This window comes from Brassica napus, chromosome C5 (genome assembly GCF_020379485.1).
Source record: "Brassica napus cultivar Da-Ae chromosome C5, Da-Ae, whole genome shotgun sequence".
NCBI lineage: Eukaryota > Viridiplantae > Streptophyta > Magnoliopsida > Brassicales > Brassicaceae > Brassica > Brassica napus.
Genome location: NC_063448.1, coordinates 55,087,036 through 55,101,306, shown reverse-complemented (window position 1 = coordinate 55,101,306; position 14,271 = coordinate 55,087,036). Strand labels below are relative to the sequence as shown.

Below are 14,271 nucleotides of genomic sequence, written 5' to 3'. Positions count from 1 at the left end.
TGCAATCCAACTTGGTTCCATTTATTGGTTATAAAAAAAGACTAAACAATAGTTCAGGAAACAGTAGACAACGGTGGATGGAGTAAAGTAGGGATAACATTTCGCAAATACAAAGGTTGATACATGTAAATAGATAGATACGAGCATACGTGCGTACATGTATCGAAGTTGTACGATATCCTCAAGTTGCACCGTGGTGGTAATTAGCCATCATAGATTGGCCTTGCTGTTGCTGCTCTAGTGGCTGCGGCGGTAGAGGCGGCTGCGAAGGCGACTGAGTTATTTGTTTGTTGTTGACCCTTTTCCTCTTCTTCTCGTAGCTAACGCCACGTGATTTAGCTTGAAAATCTCTAACCTCCCTGAGGAAAATCCTGACTGAACGTAAGCCAAAAGGGCTAGTATCGGGAGCTCCACCGTTCTCCTCGTAGGCGGCACGGAGACGACCGATAAGAGCGTCAAGTGAGCCCCACGCTTGTCGGAGAGGACAAGGACATGGAGCCGGAGGGTTTGGGAGGCCAAAGAAGGCGCAGTTTTGGTGGTGGACTTTGGTTTTCCCGAACTGGTCAAGGTAACGCAAAAACTCGAGAACATGTGCGCCGCTACAAGACGGTGGAGAGAGCGGTGGACGATGGTTTCTAAGGTATTGGCAGAAAGTGTTCCAATCACGGCGTTTCTGGTTCTCGTAGCGGCTAGATGGAGGTGGAGAAGAAGCATGTTGTGTCGAGAGAGTTGTATTAGGGTTCTTATTATTATGATTTTGAGAGATCAGATCCATAGCTTTAAAAGAAAAATATATATAAACTAGGGTTGGAGAGATATCGTTTCTGGATTTGGAAAGATTTAGGGCAGCAGAAATTAGAATTTTAATTAGTACTCTGTAGCTAAGATGGAGTGGATGGATTTAACTTCTTGGCTCGTTAATTACAAAATAATTAAAAAGGGAGAAGAGAGAGGACTTGGATACCTCCTTGTACTAGATGTTACAAAATGTTGGGGATAGTGGATGTTGTGCAGAAATGGTGAAGCAAAGAGGAACAACCGAATTAAGAGATGTTTATCTTGCTTCTTTTGAAGATGAGAGATATAAGTGGAAAAGAGATTTTTAAAAAGGGATTTCTTTCCTTTTCTTAATTATTCTTTTTCTACTATTGTTTTGTGTTTTTTTTTCTCCTTTCTACCATACAGAGAGAAGGTGGATATCAAAATGCATCAGTTGTCCAAATATATAGCTGCATAAACATCATTGGGTCATTTATGGAGAGAGAGAAATAGATATAAGTCGTGAGACTGGTCATCAGAAATCATAAATTTTCCATTTAAGACACAAAAGGAAGAGAAATAGGAGAATAGGACCGGACCTAGTGTTTACACAGTGTGTAAAAAGATAACTCAACATGTAAGAGAGAGACGGAGACCAATGGGTTGGTCCGCTGAAGAAGAGAGACACAAATCTTTTCTCGATTCTTATGTCCATATTTTAAATATTTTTTATTAATTGATTGATTCCGGACCAAAGTTCACATGTGGAATAATTGCTTACATTTTTTGTTTAAGCTTCACATTTATTTTCTGAAAATAACTTTTTACATTTTTTATTACAACATATAATTTAGTGGTTTGTTACAACTAATTATAGATATATATATTTATACTTCTTCTATAGTTCAATTCTTTTGCATGTTGTATTTTGATTGGTAACTAATTTTACACATGTGTTCAAAAAGAGCATATTAAAACTCTCGAATATATATATGCATTAAGGTAATTTCTCTAAAATATATGATATGGTTCGAAACTAATCGGTTACTAAACATATGATTCAGTTCAAAAAGTATATATGCACCGAACTTGTAATTTTTTTTACTTATTCTATACACAGTTTTAGAAACGTCCGGTTTAATAACTTATTTTCCCACTCATGAAATCATAGTTAATATATTAAGATGGGGTCTTTGATTCATAGTTCAACTTAAATCCTTTCAAAAAAAATAAACTGGCGCGCAAAACATCTTGATTTACTTGACTAATAAATTCGAAGCGCAGTTTGGTGGATAATCTTCAACTAAAAAATGAAATGCAAATATGACTATTTCCAACGTGTTAATCAATAGTAAAACGTTTCGCATTAATATTTTTTGTATAGAAGCTATTGAAATCGAAGAGCGAACTTCTGAAAATGACATAACAAAAGCATTAATAGATGATTCACTTACTTGGCTGAATTTCCCTATAACTTTCTATTTAAGTTGAGGTACCAGAAAACAAAATTTTGGCTACATAGTATTGATGAACTCTATATATATCTACTCAATTATCAGGAACAATACTATTAGTGTCTTGTTCCAAAAAAAAAGTATTAGTGTCTAGCTTTTTTGGGGACATACTCTTAGTGTCTAGCTATTATCAAGGATAAGAAGTATTTATTGGGCAATATATGAATATACTTGCATATACATGATCCAGTTATATATGAATATTTTATCTTTATTGTAAGTGGATATTTGCTGCAAAATCATATTTTTTATAGCAAGTCAGAAAAAATCATATGGTCAAAAGTTATCCAAATTTGTTAGTAACCTAGTCATTTTTATTTTATTGTTAGTAACCTATGGTTTACGAGTCTCCACGAATTTAACATTAATTTTAAATTACAACCTCTCGAATCAATAATTGGTGTTTTTACATCAAAGCTCATTTGATGACAAAAAAAATACATCAAAGCTCATTTTACTGTTAACATTTTTCGTTTCGTTTGTTGATGTCTCCGAATCTCCTCATTCTTGTTACATATCGAACAAATTAAATTATAGGAAAGTAAAGATAAATACACATTCATATAGGGTTGGCTTACTGGCTAAACCTAGTCGTAGAATGATTAGATATTGACATCACGTAGAATGATTAGATATTGACGTCACGTGAATTGTATATAAAACCTTTTTTTTTTGTTTAAAGTATATAAAACCTTTTCATTCTTTGTTTTTAATCAAAAACTTGTTTTACAACGAAAAAGAAAACGGAATTTATTTATCTGTTTAATTATTTGTCTCTAACAAGTAACAACTATTTTGTCCAGAAGATGTTCCGGAGATGCTCGTGAAGACATACATGGTGGACCAATGAATATAAAGTAACAACTTTTTGTTCTTGTTGTTAATGACATTATTCAGTATTTCATCATCAATCAAACATTTCGAATTTTTTAAAGAATGAGGTAAAAGTAGTAGTTACTTTCATGAAATGTTCAATAACTTGAATTATAATTAAAACAAATGTTTATTGCTTGCCAAAGGGTTTCAATTTGTAAAGCAAGAAAATAGATTCAAGTACTATGACATAGTCCAACACGTGAAATCAATTCACATCAAGCTTTCTCTTCTGCAACTGAGCTAAACAGTTTCTGAAAATTTTGGTTAAGAAGCAATTAGTCAGAGAATTACAAAGCGTGGTAGAAATAAAGTATATCGAAGCACATAACAGAATTTGAAAGCAAACTACCTCAAAACAAGAGAGCACATAATCCAAGTCGCTATCTGAGATTTGGTGGTGCAGAACAATCCTGATTCTGTATATATACATAGAAAATACTCAAAGTTAATCACCATGTTCTTAGCAAAAAACTGTTATTTACACATTGCATTTTTGAACAGAGACAGACTCAGACAAACCATAACAATATGTCGAACCAACAAGTAAATACAATTATAATTGTGTACCTGAATGTAGTTTGAGGTATGACAAGCACACCGAGAACTTCCAAACTCTTACATGCGTCTTCAGCTCCAAACTTAGGATCTTTTGGTAGATCTACGTATATCTGCCAATAAAACTGTCTTATAAGTTATAACGAAAACGAAAAAAAAAAACTTAAAACATTCGGCTTCAAAATTAAAGTACAATGAATACATTCTATGTTCATTTGTAAATCTGGTATATAAATGATATACATGCCTAGTTTAGAAAATCTCGTAGAAAAAACTATCAACTTACTATGGAACTTGTTTTGCTTACATTGCAAACCTAAAGTCTTGGTTCTACTCTGAATCGTGAATTAATTAACTAGCCTCATCGGTTTATAGTTTTGGGTTAGAATAACCAGGCACGGATATAATTAACCATTCATTTCATACACTTACGATGTTGGTTTCCACTGCCGCAACGTTTACTTTTAACCGTTCAATCCGGTTCAGTCCTTCTGGTAATGTAGGAAACCATAAAACCATCGGTTAATACTCTCACAATAAAATTTAAGTTTTCGATTAAGAATTAACCGAAAATCGGGGGGATCACCTGCCAAGATCTTGGCATTCTTGTGGTCATCTTCGAGCTTGGCTACGTTTTCACGGAGAGCCACCAATGCGGCAGCACAGAGCACACCTATCTGTCTCATTCCTCCACCTAAGGTTTTCCTTAACCACCTTGCCTGCATGCAGTTAAACAAGTTAGTACTTGAACCGGAAATACAATTGATATTTAACCATGGATCTCAATCTCATTAGCTACAACTTACTTTAGTGATGAAACTTTTGCTTCCCACGATTACCGAACCCACCGGTGCACCTATGCCTTTCGACAAACAAATCTAGTCACATCAAAGTGACCGGTTTAGAACTCCACAGTATATTCAATACATTCTCTTACAAAGACAAAAAGGACCATGTGTTGAGCGACCAAAAAACATTCCACAACGTTACGTAGCTCGGTTTTGAAGAACATTACCGAGACCGAATCAGCGGCTTGAACAATCCTCCTCACCGGTACTCCGAGTGCCTAAACAAAATTGAGAAAAATGAACTCGTAAACTTCAGAGCATTTTGCATTTGAGTTAAAAAGTTCAAGAAACACATATAAAAAAAAATTATATAAAGAAATGTTACTATACTAACAACAGAAGCATTGAAGATACGAGCTCCATCGATGTGAAGCTTCAAGCCATGTTTCTTGGCTAACTCTCCGACCTTGTCTATGTATTCTATTGGCAAGCATCTACCACCACAACTGCATCAAGAAACTCCGGTTATATCTAACCATAATGCCTAAATTAATTAAAGAATCAAACTGGTATTTCAGTTAAATACCGATCCAGAGTCTAACCATGACCGCAATAACCAACAAAATCTCCTAACATCGTTCAGTGAGTAGGAAACCACTTGGCTATAAATAGTTCATATCACTTAAACACACATTAAACTAGGTTTTTTGTTATTTTTTTAAAGGTTTTTTGTTCTTTAATTAATAATACTAAGAAAAACTTACTTTGCTTGAGTGTTCTCAAGACATATAAGCTTAGTAACCGGATAATGAAGATCTCCTTTGGGACTCCTCACGGCAGCTTCGATAGAACTAATCTCCATCGTCCCATCCTCTTCATTCTTCACCGTTCTCGGGTGCACTCCACCGAGGCTAGAAACGCCACCATTTTCATAAATATGAATGTGAGAATCATCTCCAAGAATCACTTCACTCCCTCTCTCATCACAATGGACCAACACGCTTATCAAATTCCCCATTGTCCCTGACGGAACAAACATAGCCGCCTCCTTTCCGGCGATCTCAGCCACCTCTCTCTCCAAAAGCACTGCCGTTGGATCGTTCCCCAAAACGTCATCGTCTACTTCCGCGTTTGCCATAGCTGAACGCATTGACTCAGTTGGCTTAGTCACCGTGTCGGACCGGAGATCAACGGTTCTTATAACTGGCGTTACCATCTTGATGACTGAAAATAAAAATTTGTTAGACTTGAACTCAAATAAACAACAGCAATAATAATATTTTTGTGATGTTAGGTCTATACTTTTTGTTCTTGATGAAGAGATGATAAGGTATATGCATGTGTGTTTCCGAGCTTGTGGCTCAAGATGCAGAGTGAGTGAGTGATTTAATCGATTACGGAATGAAGACAGGGAATCTGAGACAAAGAAGATCGGTCCAACCAAAACACATGCTGGATGCATAATGACAAACTGGTAAAGTAAAGTTAGTAACATTTCTGCCTAATCCTTTTATCTTGTTGCATATTACTTTTTTGTTCTGGCATCTCTGTTTAATATTTAACGTAAAAGTAAAAGACTAAGCTATAAAAATATATTTGTTCACATTTAACCATGACTCTCAAGGAGTTTTAAGAGGTGTAGGACCCACAAAAATCATAAAACCCACCCCTTTTTCTTCTGCAAGAGGCGAGTCCGGTAGAGTTTTTGTACTGTTCGCGGGCCCCACTGACACGTGGCGGTCCGCGATTGGTCCGTTTTTAATTTAAAAAAAAAAAGAATTAGAACCCACGCTCCCCTCCCTTGCGTTAATGCTGCTCTTACGTCACGGAAATATAGAATTTTGTAACTTTCCAATTATTTAACTAGAAATACGATGTTATTATTAATATGTGTAAATTAGTTTTCAGACCAACAATCATATTAATTTTGTAAGAAAGTGTTAGGGTATACAATTTTAGATTCTTGTTTTATTCACAAGATAATTCAATACATTTTCCTGTTTTTATTATTTGGAAAATACATTAAAAGGACAAGTAACAAATATGTGTTATATATATATATATATATATATATATGGATTCAACATAACATTTTAAAATTATTTGATTTTGAAAAAAATTCAAAAATATATAAATACTGTTTTAATGCATAGTTGCATCTTTCGCTAACATATGATGAAGGTCAAAGAAGTTTGGAACTTTGTTATCTCTGTTTCTCTAGAAAATAGCTATTTTATAGTGGTTAGTCCACTAATTTAAAAAGTATATGCAGTTTTACTAAATTAATTGATTAAAAATTAGAAAGATGTCTATGTTCCATGAAAAGAAGTTTAGCATACATTAGTAAAAATGTAGAATGTGGCTGGAAATTTTAAAACAACACTAAAGATAATATGCTTCAGTATATAGAGCATTTACCGAAAATTCGATATTTTCGTAGGTTACACATAGTTTTTTGAGAAAAATTCAAAAATATGAAAATATTGTTTTAATGCATAGTTGCATCTTTCACTAACATATGATGAAGGTCAAAGAGGTTTTGACCTTTTGTTGTCTCCGTTTCTCTAGAATATAGCGATTTTATAGTGGTTAGTCCACCAATTTAGGGAGTATTATAAAGTTTACTTAATTAATTGACAAAAAATTAAAATTAAAACGATGTCCATGTACCATGAAAGAGAGTTTAATATACATTAATACAAATGTAGAATGTGTTAAGAAATTTTAAAACAACACTAAAGATCATAAGCTTCAGTATATAGAGAAAAATTTTACTTGCCCATGTACCATAAAAGAGAGTTTAATATACATTAATACAAATTTAAAATGTGTTTAGAAATTTAAAAAAAAACACTAAAAATAATAGGCTTCAGTATATAGAACCATTACCGAAAAACTAAATATTTTCGTAGGGTTAACACATAGATTTAGAGAAAATTTCAAAATATGAAAATACTGTTTTAATGCATAGTTGCATCTTTCACTGACTTATGATGAAGGTCAAAGAGGTTTGGAATTTTTGTTCGTCTCTGTTTCGCTAGAAAATATAGATTTTATAGTGGTTAGTCCACCAATTTAAGGAGTATTATGAAGTTTTACTAAATTAATTGACAAAAAATTAAAACGAAGCCCATGTACCATGAAAAGAGTTTAATGAACGTTAATACAAATGTAAAATGTGTTTAGAAATTTTAAAACAACACTAAAGATCACAGACTTCAGTATATAGAGTATTTACCAAAAAATCAATATTTTAACACATAGATTTGAAGAAAAATTGAAAAATATGAAAATACTGTTTTAATACATAGTTGTATCCTTCACTAACATATGATGAAGGTCAAAGAGGTTTGGAACTTTTGTTGTTTCCGTTTCTCTTGAAAATAGCGATTTTACAGTGGTTAGTCCTCAAATTTAGAGAGTATTATGAAGTTTTTACTAAATTGATTGACAAAAACTTCAAACGATGCTCATGTATCATGAAAGAGAGTTTAATATACATTAATACAAATGTAGATAATTTTTACAAATTTTAAAACAATACTAAAGATCATAGGCTTCAGTATATAGAACATTTACCGAAAAATTCAATATTTTCGTAGGGGTTAGTTAACACATAGATTTTGAGAAAAATTCAATAATATGAAAATATTGTTTAATGCATAGTTGCATCCTTGACTAACATATGATATGAAGGTCAAATAGGTTTGGACCTTTTGTTGTCTCCATTTCTCTAGAAAATAGCGATTTTACTGTGGTTAGTCCACCAATTTAGGGAGTATTATGAATTATTACTAAATTAATTGAAAACATTAAAACGATGCATATGTACCATGAAAGAGAGGTTAATATACATTAATACAAATGTATAATGTGTTAAGAAATTTTAAAACAACACTAGAGATCATAACCTTCAGTATATAAAGCATTTACCGAAAAATTCGATATTTTCAGGGGTTAACACATAGATTTTGAGAAAAATTCAAAAATATTGTTTTAATGCATAGTTGCATCTTTCACTGACATATGATGAATGTCAAAGAGGTTTGGAATTTTTGTTTTCACCGTTTCTATAGAAAATAGCGATTTTATAGTGGTTAGTCCGCCAATTTAGGGAGTATTATGAAGTTTTTACTAAATTAATTGACAAAAAATTAAAACGATGCCCATGTGCCATTAAAAAGGGTTTAATGAACATTAATACAATTGTAGAATGTGTTTAGAAATTTTAAAACAACACTAAAGATCATAGGCTTCAGTATCTATTTTTGTAAAGGTTAACACGTAGATTTGAAGAAAAATTGAAAAATATGAAAATGTTGTTTTAATGCATAGTTTCTTCCTTCACTAACATAAGATGAATGCCAAAGAGGTTTGGAACTTTTGTTGTTTCCGTTTCTCTAGAAAATAGCGATTTTATAGTGGTTAGTCCACAAATTTAGGGAGTATTATGAAGTTTTTCCTAAATTAATTGACAAAAAATTAAAACGATGCACATGTACCATGAAAGAGAGGTTAATATACATTAATACAAATGTATAATATGTTAAGAAATTTTAAAACAGCACTAAAGATCATAAGCTTCAGTATATAGAGCATTTACCGAAAAATTCAATATTTTCGTAGGGGGGGTTAACACATAGATTTGGAGAAAAATTCAAAAATATGAAAATATTGTTATAATGCATAATTGCATCTTTCACTAACATATTATAAAGATCAAAGAGGTTTGGAACTTTTGTTTTCTCCGTTTCTCTAGAAAATAACGATTTTATATTGGTTAGTCCACCAATTTAGGGAGTATTATGAAGTTTTTAATAAATTAATTGACCAAAAATTAAAATGATGTCCATGTACCATGAAATAGAGTTTAATATAGATTAATACAAATGTAGAATGTGTTTAGAAATTTTAAAACAACACTAAAGATCATAGGCTTCAGTATATAAAAGATTTACCGAAAAATTCAATATTTTCGTAGGGTACATAGATTTGGAGAAAAATTAAAAAATATGAAAATATTGTTTTAATGCATAGTTGCATCTTTCACTAACATATTATGAAGATCAAAGAGGTTTGGAACTTTTGTTTTCTCTGTTTCTCTAGAAAATAATGATTTTATAGTGGTTAGTCCACTAATTCAGAAAGTATATGCAGTTTTACCAAATTAATTCATTAAAAATTAGAAGGATGTCCATGTTCCATGAAAGGGAGTTTAGAATACATTAGTAAAAATTTAGAATGTGGCTGGAAATTTTAAAACAACACTAAAGATAATAGGCTTCAGTATATAGAGCATTTACCAAAAAATTTGATATTTTCGTAGGGGTTAACACAAATATTTTAAGAAAAATTCAAAAATATGAAAATATTGTTTTAATGCATAGTTGCATCCTTCACTAACATATGATATGAAGGTCAAAGAGTTTTGGACCTTTTGTTGTCTATGTTTCTCTAGAAAATAGCGATTTTATAGTGGTTAGTCCACCAATTTATGGAGTATTATGAAGTTTTACTAAATTAATTGACAAAAATTAAAACGATGTCCATGTACCATGAAAGAGAGTTTCGTATACATTAATACAAATGTAGAATGTGTTAAGAAATTTTGAAACAATATTAAAGATCATAGGCTTCGGTATATAGAGCATTTACCGAAAATTCGATATTTTCGTATGGGTGTTAACACATAGATTTTGAGAAAAAATCAAAAATATGAAAATACTGTTTTAATGCATAGTTGCATCCTTCACTAACATATAATATTAAGGTCAAGGAGGTTTGGACCTTTTGTTGTCTCTATTTCTCTAGAAAATAGCGATTTTATAGTGGTTAGTCCACCAATATAGGGAGTATTATGCATTTTTACTAAATTAATTGACAAAAAATTAAAACGATGTCCATGTACCATGAAAGAGAGTTTAATATACATTAATATAAATGTAGAATGTGTTAAGAAATTTTAAAGCAACACTAAAGATCATAAGCATCCGTATATAGAGCAATTACCGAAAAATTCTATATTTTTGTAGGGGTTAACACATAGTTTTGAAGAAAAATTGAAAAATAAGAAAATATTGTTTTAATGCATAGTTGCATCCTTCACTAACATATGATGAAGGTCAAAGAGGTTTGGAACTTTTGTTGCCTACGTTTCTCTAGAAAATTAAAAATTTATAGTGGTTAGTCCACCAATTTAGGGAGTATTATGGAGTTTTACTAAATTAATTGACAAAAAATTGAAACGATGCCCATGTACCATGAAAAAGAGTTTAATGAACATTAATACGAATGTAGAATTTGTTAAGAAATTTTAAAATAACACTAAAGATCATAGGCTTCAGTATATAGAGTATTTACCGAAACATTTATTATTTTTATAGGGGTTACATAGATTTGAAGAAAAAATAAAAATTATGAAAATACTGTTTTAATGCATTGTTGCATCCTTCACTAACATATGATATGAATGTCAAAGAGGTTTGGACCTTTTGTTGTCTTCGTTTCTCTAGAAAATAGCGATTTTATAGTGGTTAGTCCACCAATTTAGAGAGTATTATGAAGTTTTTACTAAATTAATTGAAACAAATTAAAACGATGTCCATGTACCATGAAAGAGCGCTTAATATACATTAATACAAATGTAGAATGTGTTAAGAAATTTTAAAACAACACTAAAGATCATAAGCTTCAGTATATAGAGCATTTACCGAAAAATTCGATATTTTCAGGGCTAACACATAGATTTTGAGAGTAATTCGAAAATAATATTTTAATGTATAGTTACATATTTAACTGATATATGATGAAGGTCAAAGAGGTTTGAAATTTTTGTTGTCTCCATTTCTATAGAAAATAGCAATTTTATAGTAGTTAGCCCACCAATTTAGGAAGTATTATGAAGTTTTTACTAAATTAATTGACAAAAAATTATAACGATGCCCATGTACCATCAAAAAGAGTTTAATGAACATTAATACAAACGTAGAATGTGTTTAGAAATTTTAAAACAACACTAAAGATCATAGGCTTCAGTACATAGAGTATTTACCGAAAAATTTAATATTTTTGTAGGGGTTAACACATAGATTTGAAGAATAATTGAAAAATATGAAAATACTGTTTTAATGCATAGTTGCATCCTTCACTAACATATGCGATGAAGGTCAAAGAGTTTTGGACCTTTTGTTGTTTCCTTTTCTCTAGAAAATAGCGATTTTATAGTGGTTAGTCCACAAATTTAGGGAGTATTATGAAGTTTTTCCTAAATTAATTGACAAAAATTAAAACGATGCCCATGTACCATGAAAGAGAGTTTCATATACATTAATACAAATGTAGAATGTGTTATGAAATTTTAAAACAATATTAAAGATCATAGGCTTCGGTATATAGAGCATTTACCGAAAATTTGATATTTTCGTAGGGGTGTTAACACTTGGATTTTGAGAAAAATTCAAAAATATGAAAATGATATTTTAATGCATAGTTGCTTCCTTCACTAACATATGATATTAAGGTCAAGGAGGTTTGGACATTTTGTTATTTCCATTTCTCTAGAAAATAACGATTTTGTAGTGGTTATTCCACCAATTTAGGGAGTATTAGGGAGTTTTACTAAATTAATTGACATAAAATTAAAACGATGCCCATGTACCATGAAAGAGAGTTTAATATACATTAATACAAATTTAGAATGTGTTAAGAAAATTTAAAGCAACACTAAAGATCATAAGCTTCAGTATATAGAGCAATTACCGAAAAATTCTATATTTTTATAGGGGTTAACACATGGATTTGAAGAAAAATTGAAAAAAAGAAAATACTGTTTTAATGCATAGTTGCATCATTCACTAACATATGATGAAGGTCAAAGAGGTTTGGAACTTTTGTTGCCTCCGTTTCTCTAGAAAATAAAATTTTTATAGTAGTTAGTTAGTCCACCAATTTATGGAATATTATGAAGTTTTACTAAATTAATTGACAAAAAATTAAAACGATGCACATGTACCATGAAAAAGAGTTTAATGAACATTAATACAAATGTAGAATGTGTTTAAAAATTTTAAAACAACACTAAAGATCATAGGCTTCAGTATGTAGAGTATTTACCGAAAAATTTATTATTTTTGTAGGGGTTAACACATAGATTTGAAGAAAAATTGAAAAATATGAAAATTTTGTTTTAATGCATATTTGCATCATTCACTAACATATAATGAAGGTCAAAGAGGTTTAAAACTTTTGTTGTCTCCGTTTCTATGGAAAATAGCGATTTTATATTGGTTAGTCCACAAATTTAGAGAGTATTATGAAGTTTTTACTAAATTGATTGACAAAAAATTAAAACGACGCCCATGTAACATGAAAGAGAGTTTAATATACATTAATACAAATATAGAATGTGTTTATAAATTTTAAAACAACGCTAAAGATCATAGGCTTTAGTATATGGAGCATTTATCGAAAAATTCAATATATTCGTATGGGTTAGTTAACACATAGATTTTGAGAAAAAAATCAAAAATATGAAAATATTGTTTTAATTCATTGTTGCATCCTTCACTAACATATGATATGAATGTCAAAGAGGTTTGGACCTTTTGTTGTCTCCGTTTCTCTAGAAAATAGCGATTTTATAGTGTTTAGTCCACCAATTTGGGGAGTATTATGAATTTTTACTAAATTAATTGAAAACAATTAAAACGATGTCCATGTACCATGAAAGAGTGGTTAATATACATTAATACAAATGTAGAATGTGCTAAGAAATTTTAAAACAACACTAAAGATCATAAGCTTCAGTATGTAGAGCATTTACCGAAAATTCGATATTTTCAGGGTTAACACATAGATTTTGAGAATAATTCGAAAATAATATTTTAATGTATAGTTACATCTTTAACTGACATATGATGAAGGTCAAAGAGGTTTGGAATTTTTTTTGTCTCCATTTCTATAGAAAATAGCAACTTTATAGTGGTTAGTCCACCAATTTAGGGAGTATTACGAGGTTTTTACTAAATTAATTGACAAAAAATTAAAAAGATGCCCATGTACCATTAAAAAGAGTTTAATGAACATTAACACAAACGTTGAATGTGTTTAGAAATTTTAAAACAACACTAAAGATCATAGGCTTCAGTAGATAGAGTATTTACCGAAAAATTTAATATTTTTGTAGGGGTTAACACATAGATTTGAAGAATAATTGAAAAATATGAAAATACTGTTTTAATGCATAGTTGCATCCTTCACTAACATATGCGATGAAGGTCAAAGAGTTTTGGACCTTTTGTTGTTTCCGTTTCTCTAGAAAATAGCGATTTTATAGTGGTTAGTCCACAAATTTAGGGAGTATTATGAAGTTTTTCCTAAATTAATTGACAAAAATTAAAACGATGCCCATGTACCATGAAAGAGAGTTTCATATACATTAATACAAATGTAGAATGTGTTATGAAATTTTAAAACAATATTAAAGATCATAGGCTTCGGTATATAGAGCATTTACCGAAAATTTGATATTTTCGTAGGGGTGTTAACACTTGGATTTTGAGAAAAATTCAAAAATATGAAAATGATATTTTAATGCATAGTTGCTTCCTTCACTAACATATGATATTAAGGTCAAGGAGGTTTGGACCTTTTGTTATTTCCATTTCTCTAGAAAATAACGATTTTGTAGTGGTTATTCCACCAATTTAGGGAGTATTAGGGAGTTTTACTAAATTAATTGACATAAAATTAAAACGATGCCCATGTACCATGAAAGAGAG

The 14,271-nt window shown here is 30.9% G+C and overlaps 2 protein-coding genes across 3 annotated transcripts; both read right to left on the bottom strand.

Moving 5' to 3' along the window:
- Nucleotides 1–1,211, bottom strand: LOC125587669 (protein LIGHT-DEPENDENT SHORT HYPOCOTYLS 2). The gene has a single exon (XM_048758569.1). It carries the CDS (start codon nucleotides 773–775, stop codon nucleotides 182–184), a length of 594 nt encoding a protein of 197 aa, XP_048614526.1. The 5' UTR covers nucleotides 776–1,211; the 3' UTR covers nucleotides 1–181.
- A 2,020-nt stretch (nucleotides 1,212–3,231) lies between these two features.
- LOC125575202 (probable low-specificity L-threonine aldolase 2) lies at nucleotides 3,232–5,977 on the bottom strand. Of its 2 annotated transcripts, none has more exons than XM_048758567.1 (10): nucleotides 5,795–5,977; nucleotides 5,257–5,716; nucleotides 4,887–4,998; nucleotides 4,720–4,770; nucleotides 4,511–4,582; nucleotides 4,291–4,423; nucleotides 4,137–4,195; nucleotides 3,717–3,829; nucleotides 3,499–3,565; nucleotides 3,232–3,400 (listed from the first exon to the last, which is right to left on the bottom strand). In XM_048758567.1, the coding sequence occupies exons 1-10, from the start codon at nucleotides 5,952–5,954 to the stop codon at nucleotides 3,365–3,367; spliced, it is 1,263 nt and encodes a 420-aa protein (XP_048614524.1). In that variant the 5' UTR covers nucleotides 5,955–5,977; the 3' UTR covers nucleotides 3,232–3,364. The 2 variants fall into 2 exon arrangements, with proteins under 2 accessions (XP_048614524.1, XP_048614525.1); XM_048758568.1 differs by having other exon boundaries at nucleotides 3,717–3,817.
- Between the last annotated feature and the right edge of the window lie 8,294 nt (nucleotides 5,978–14,271).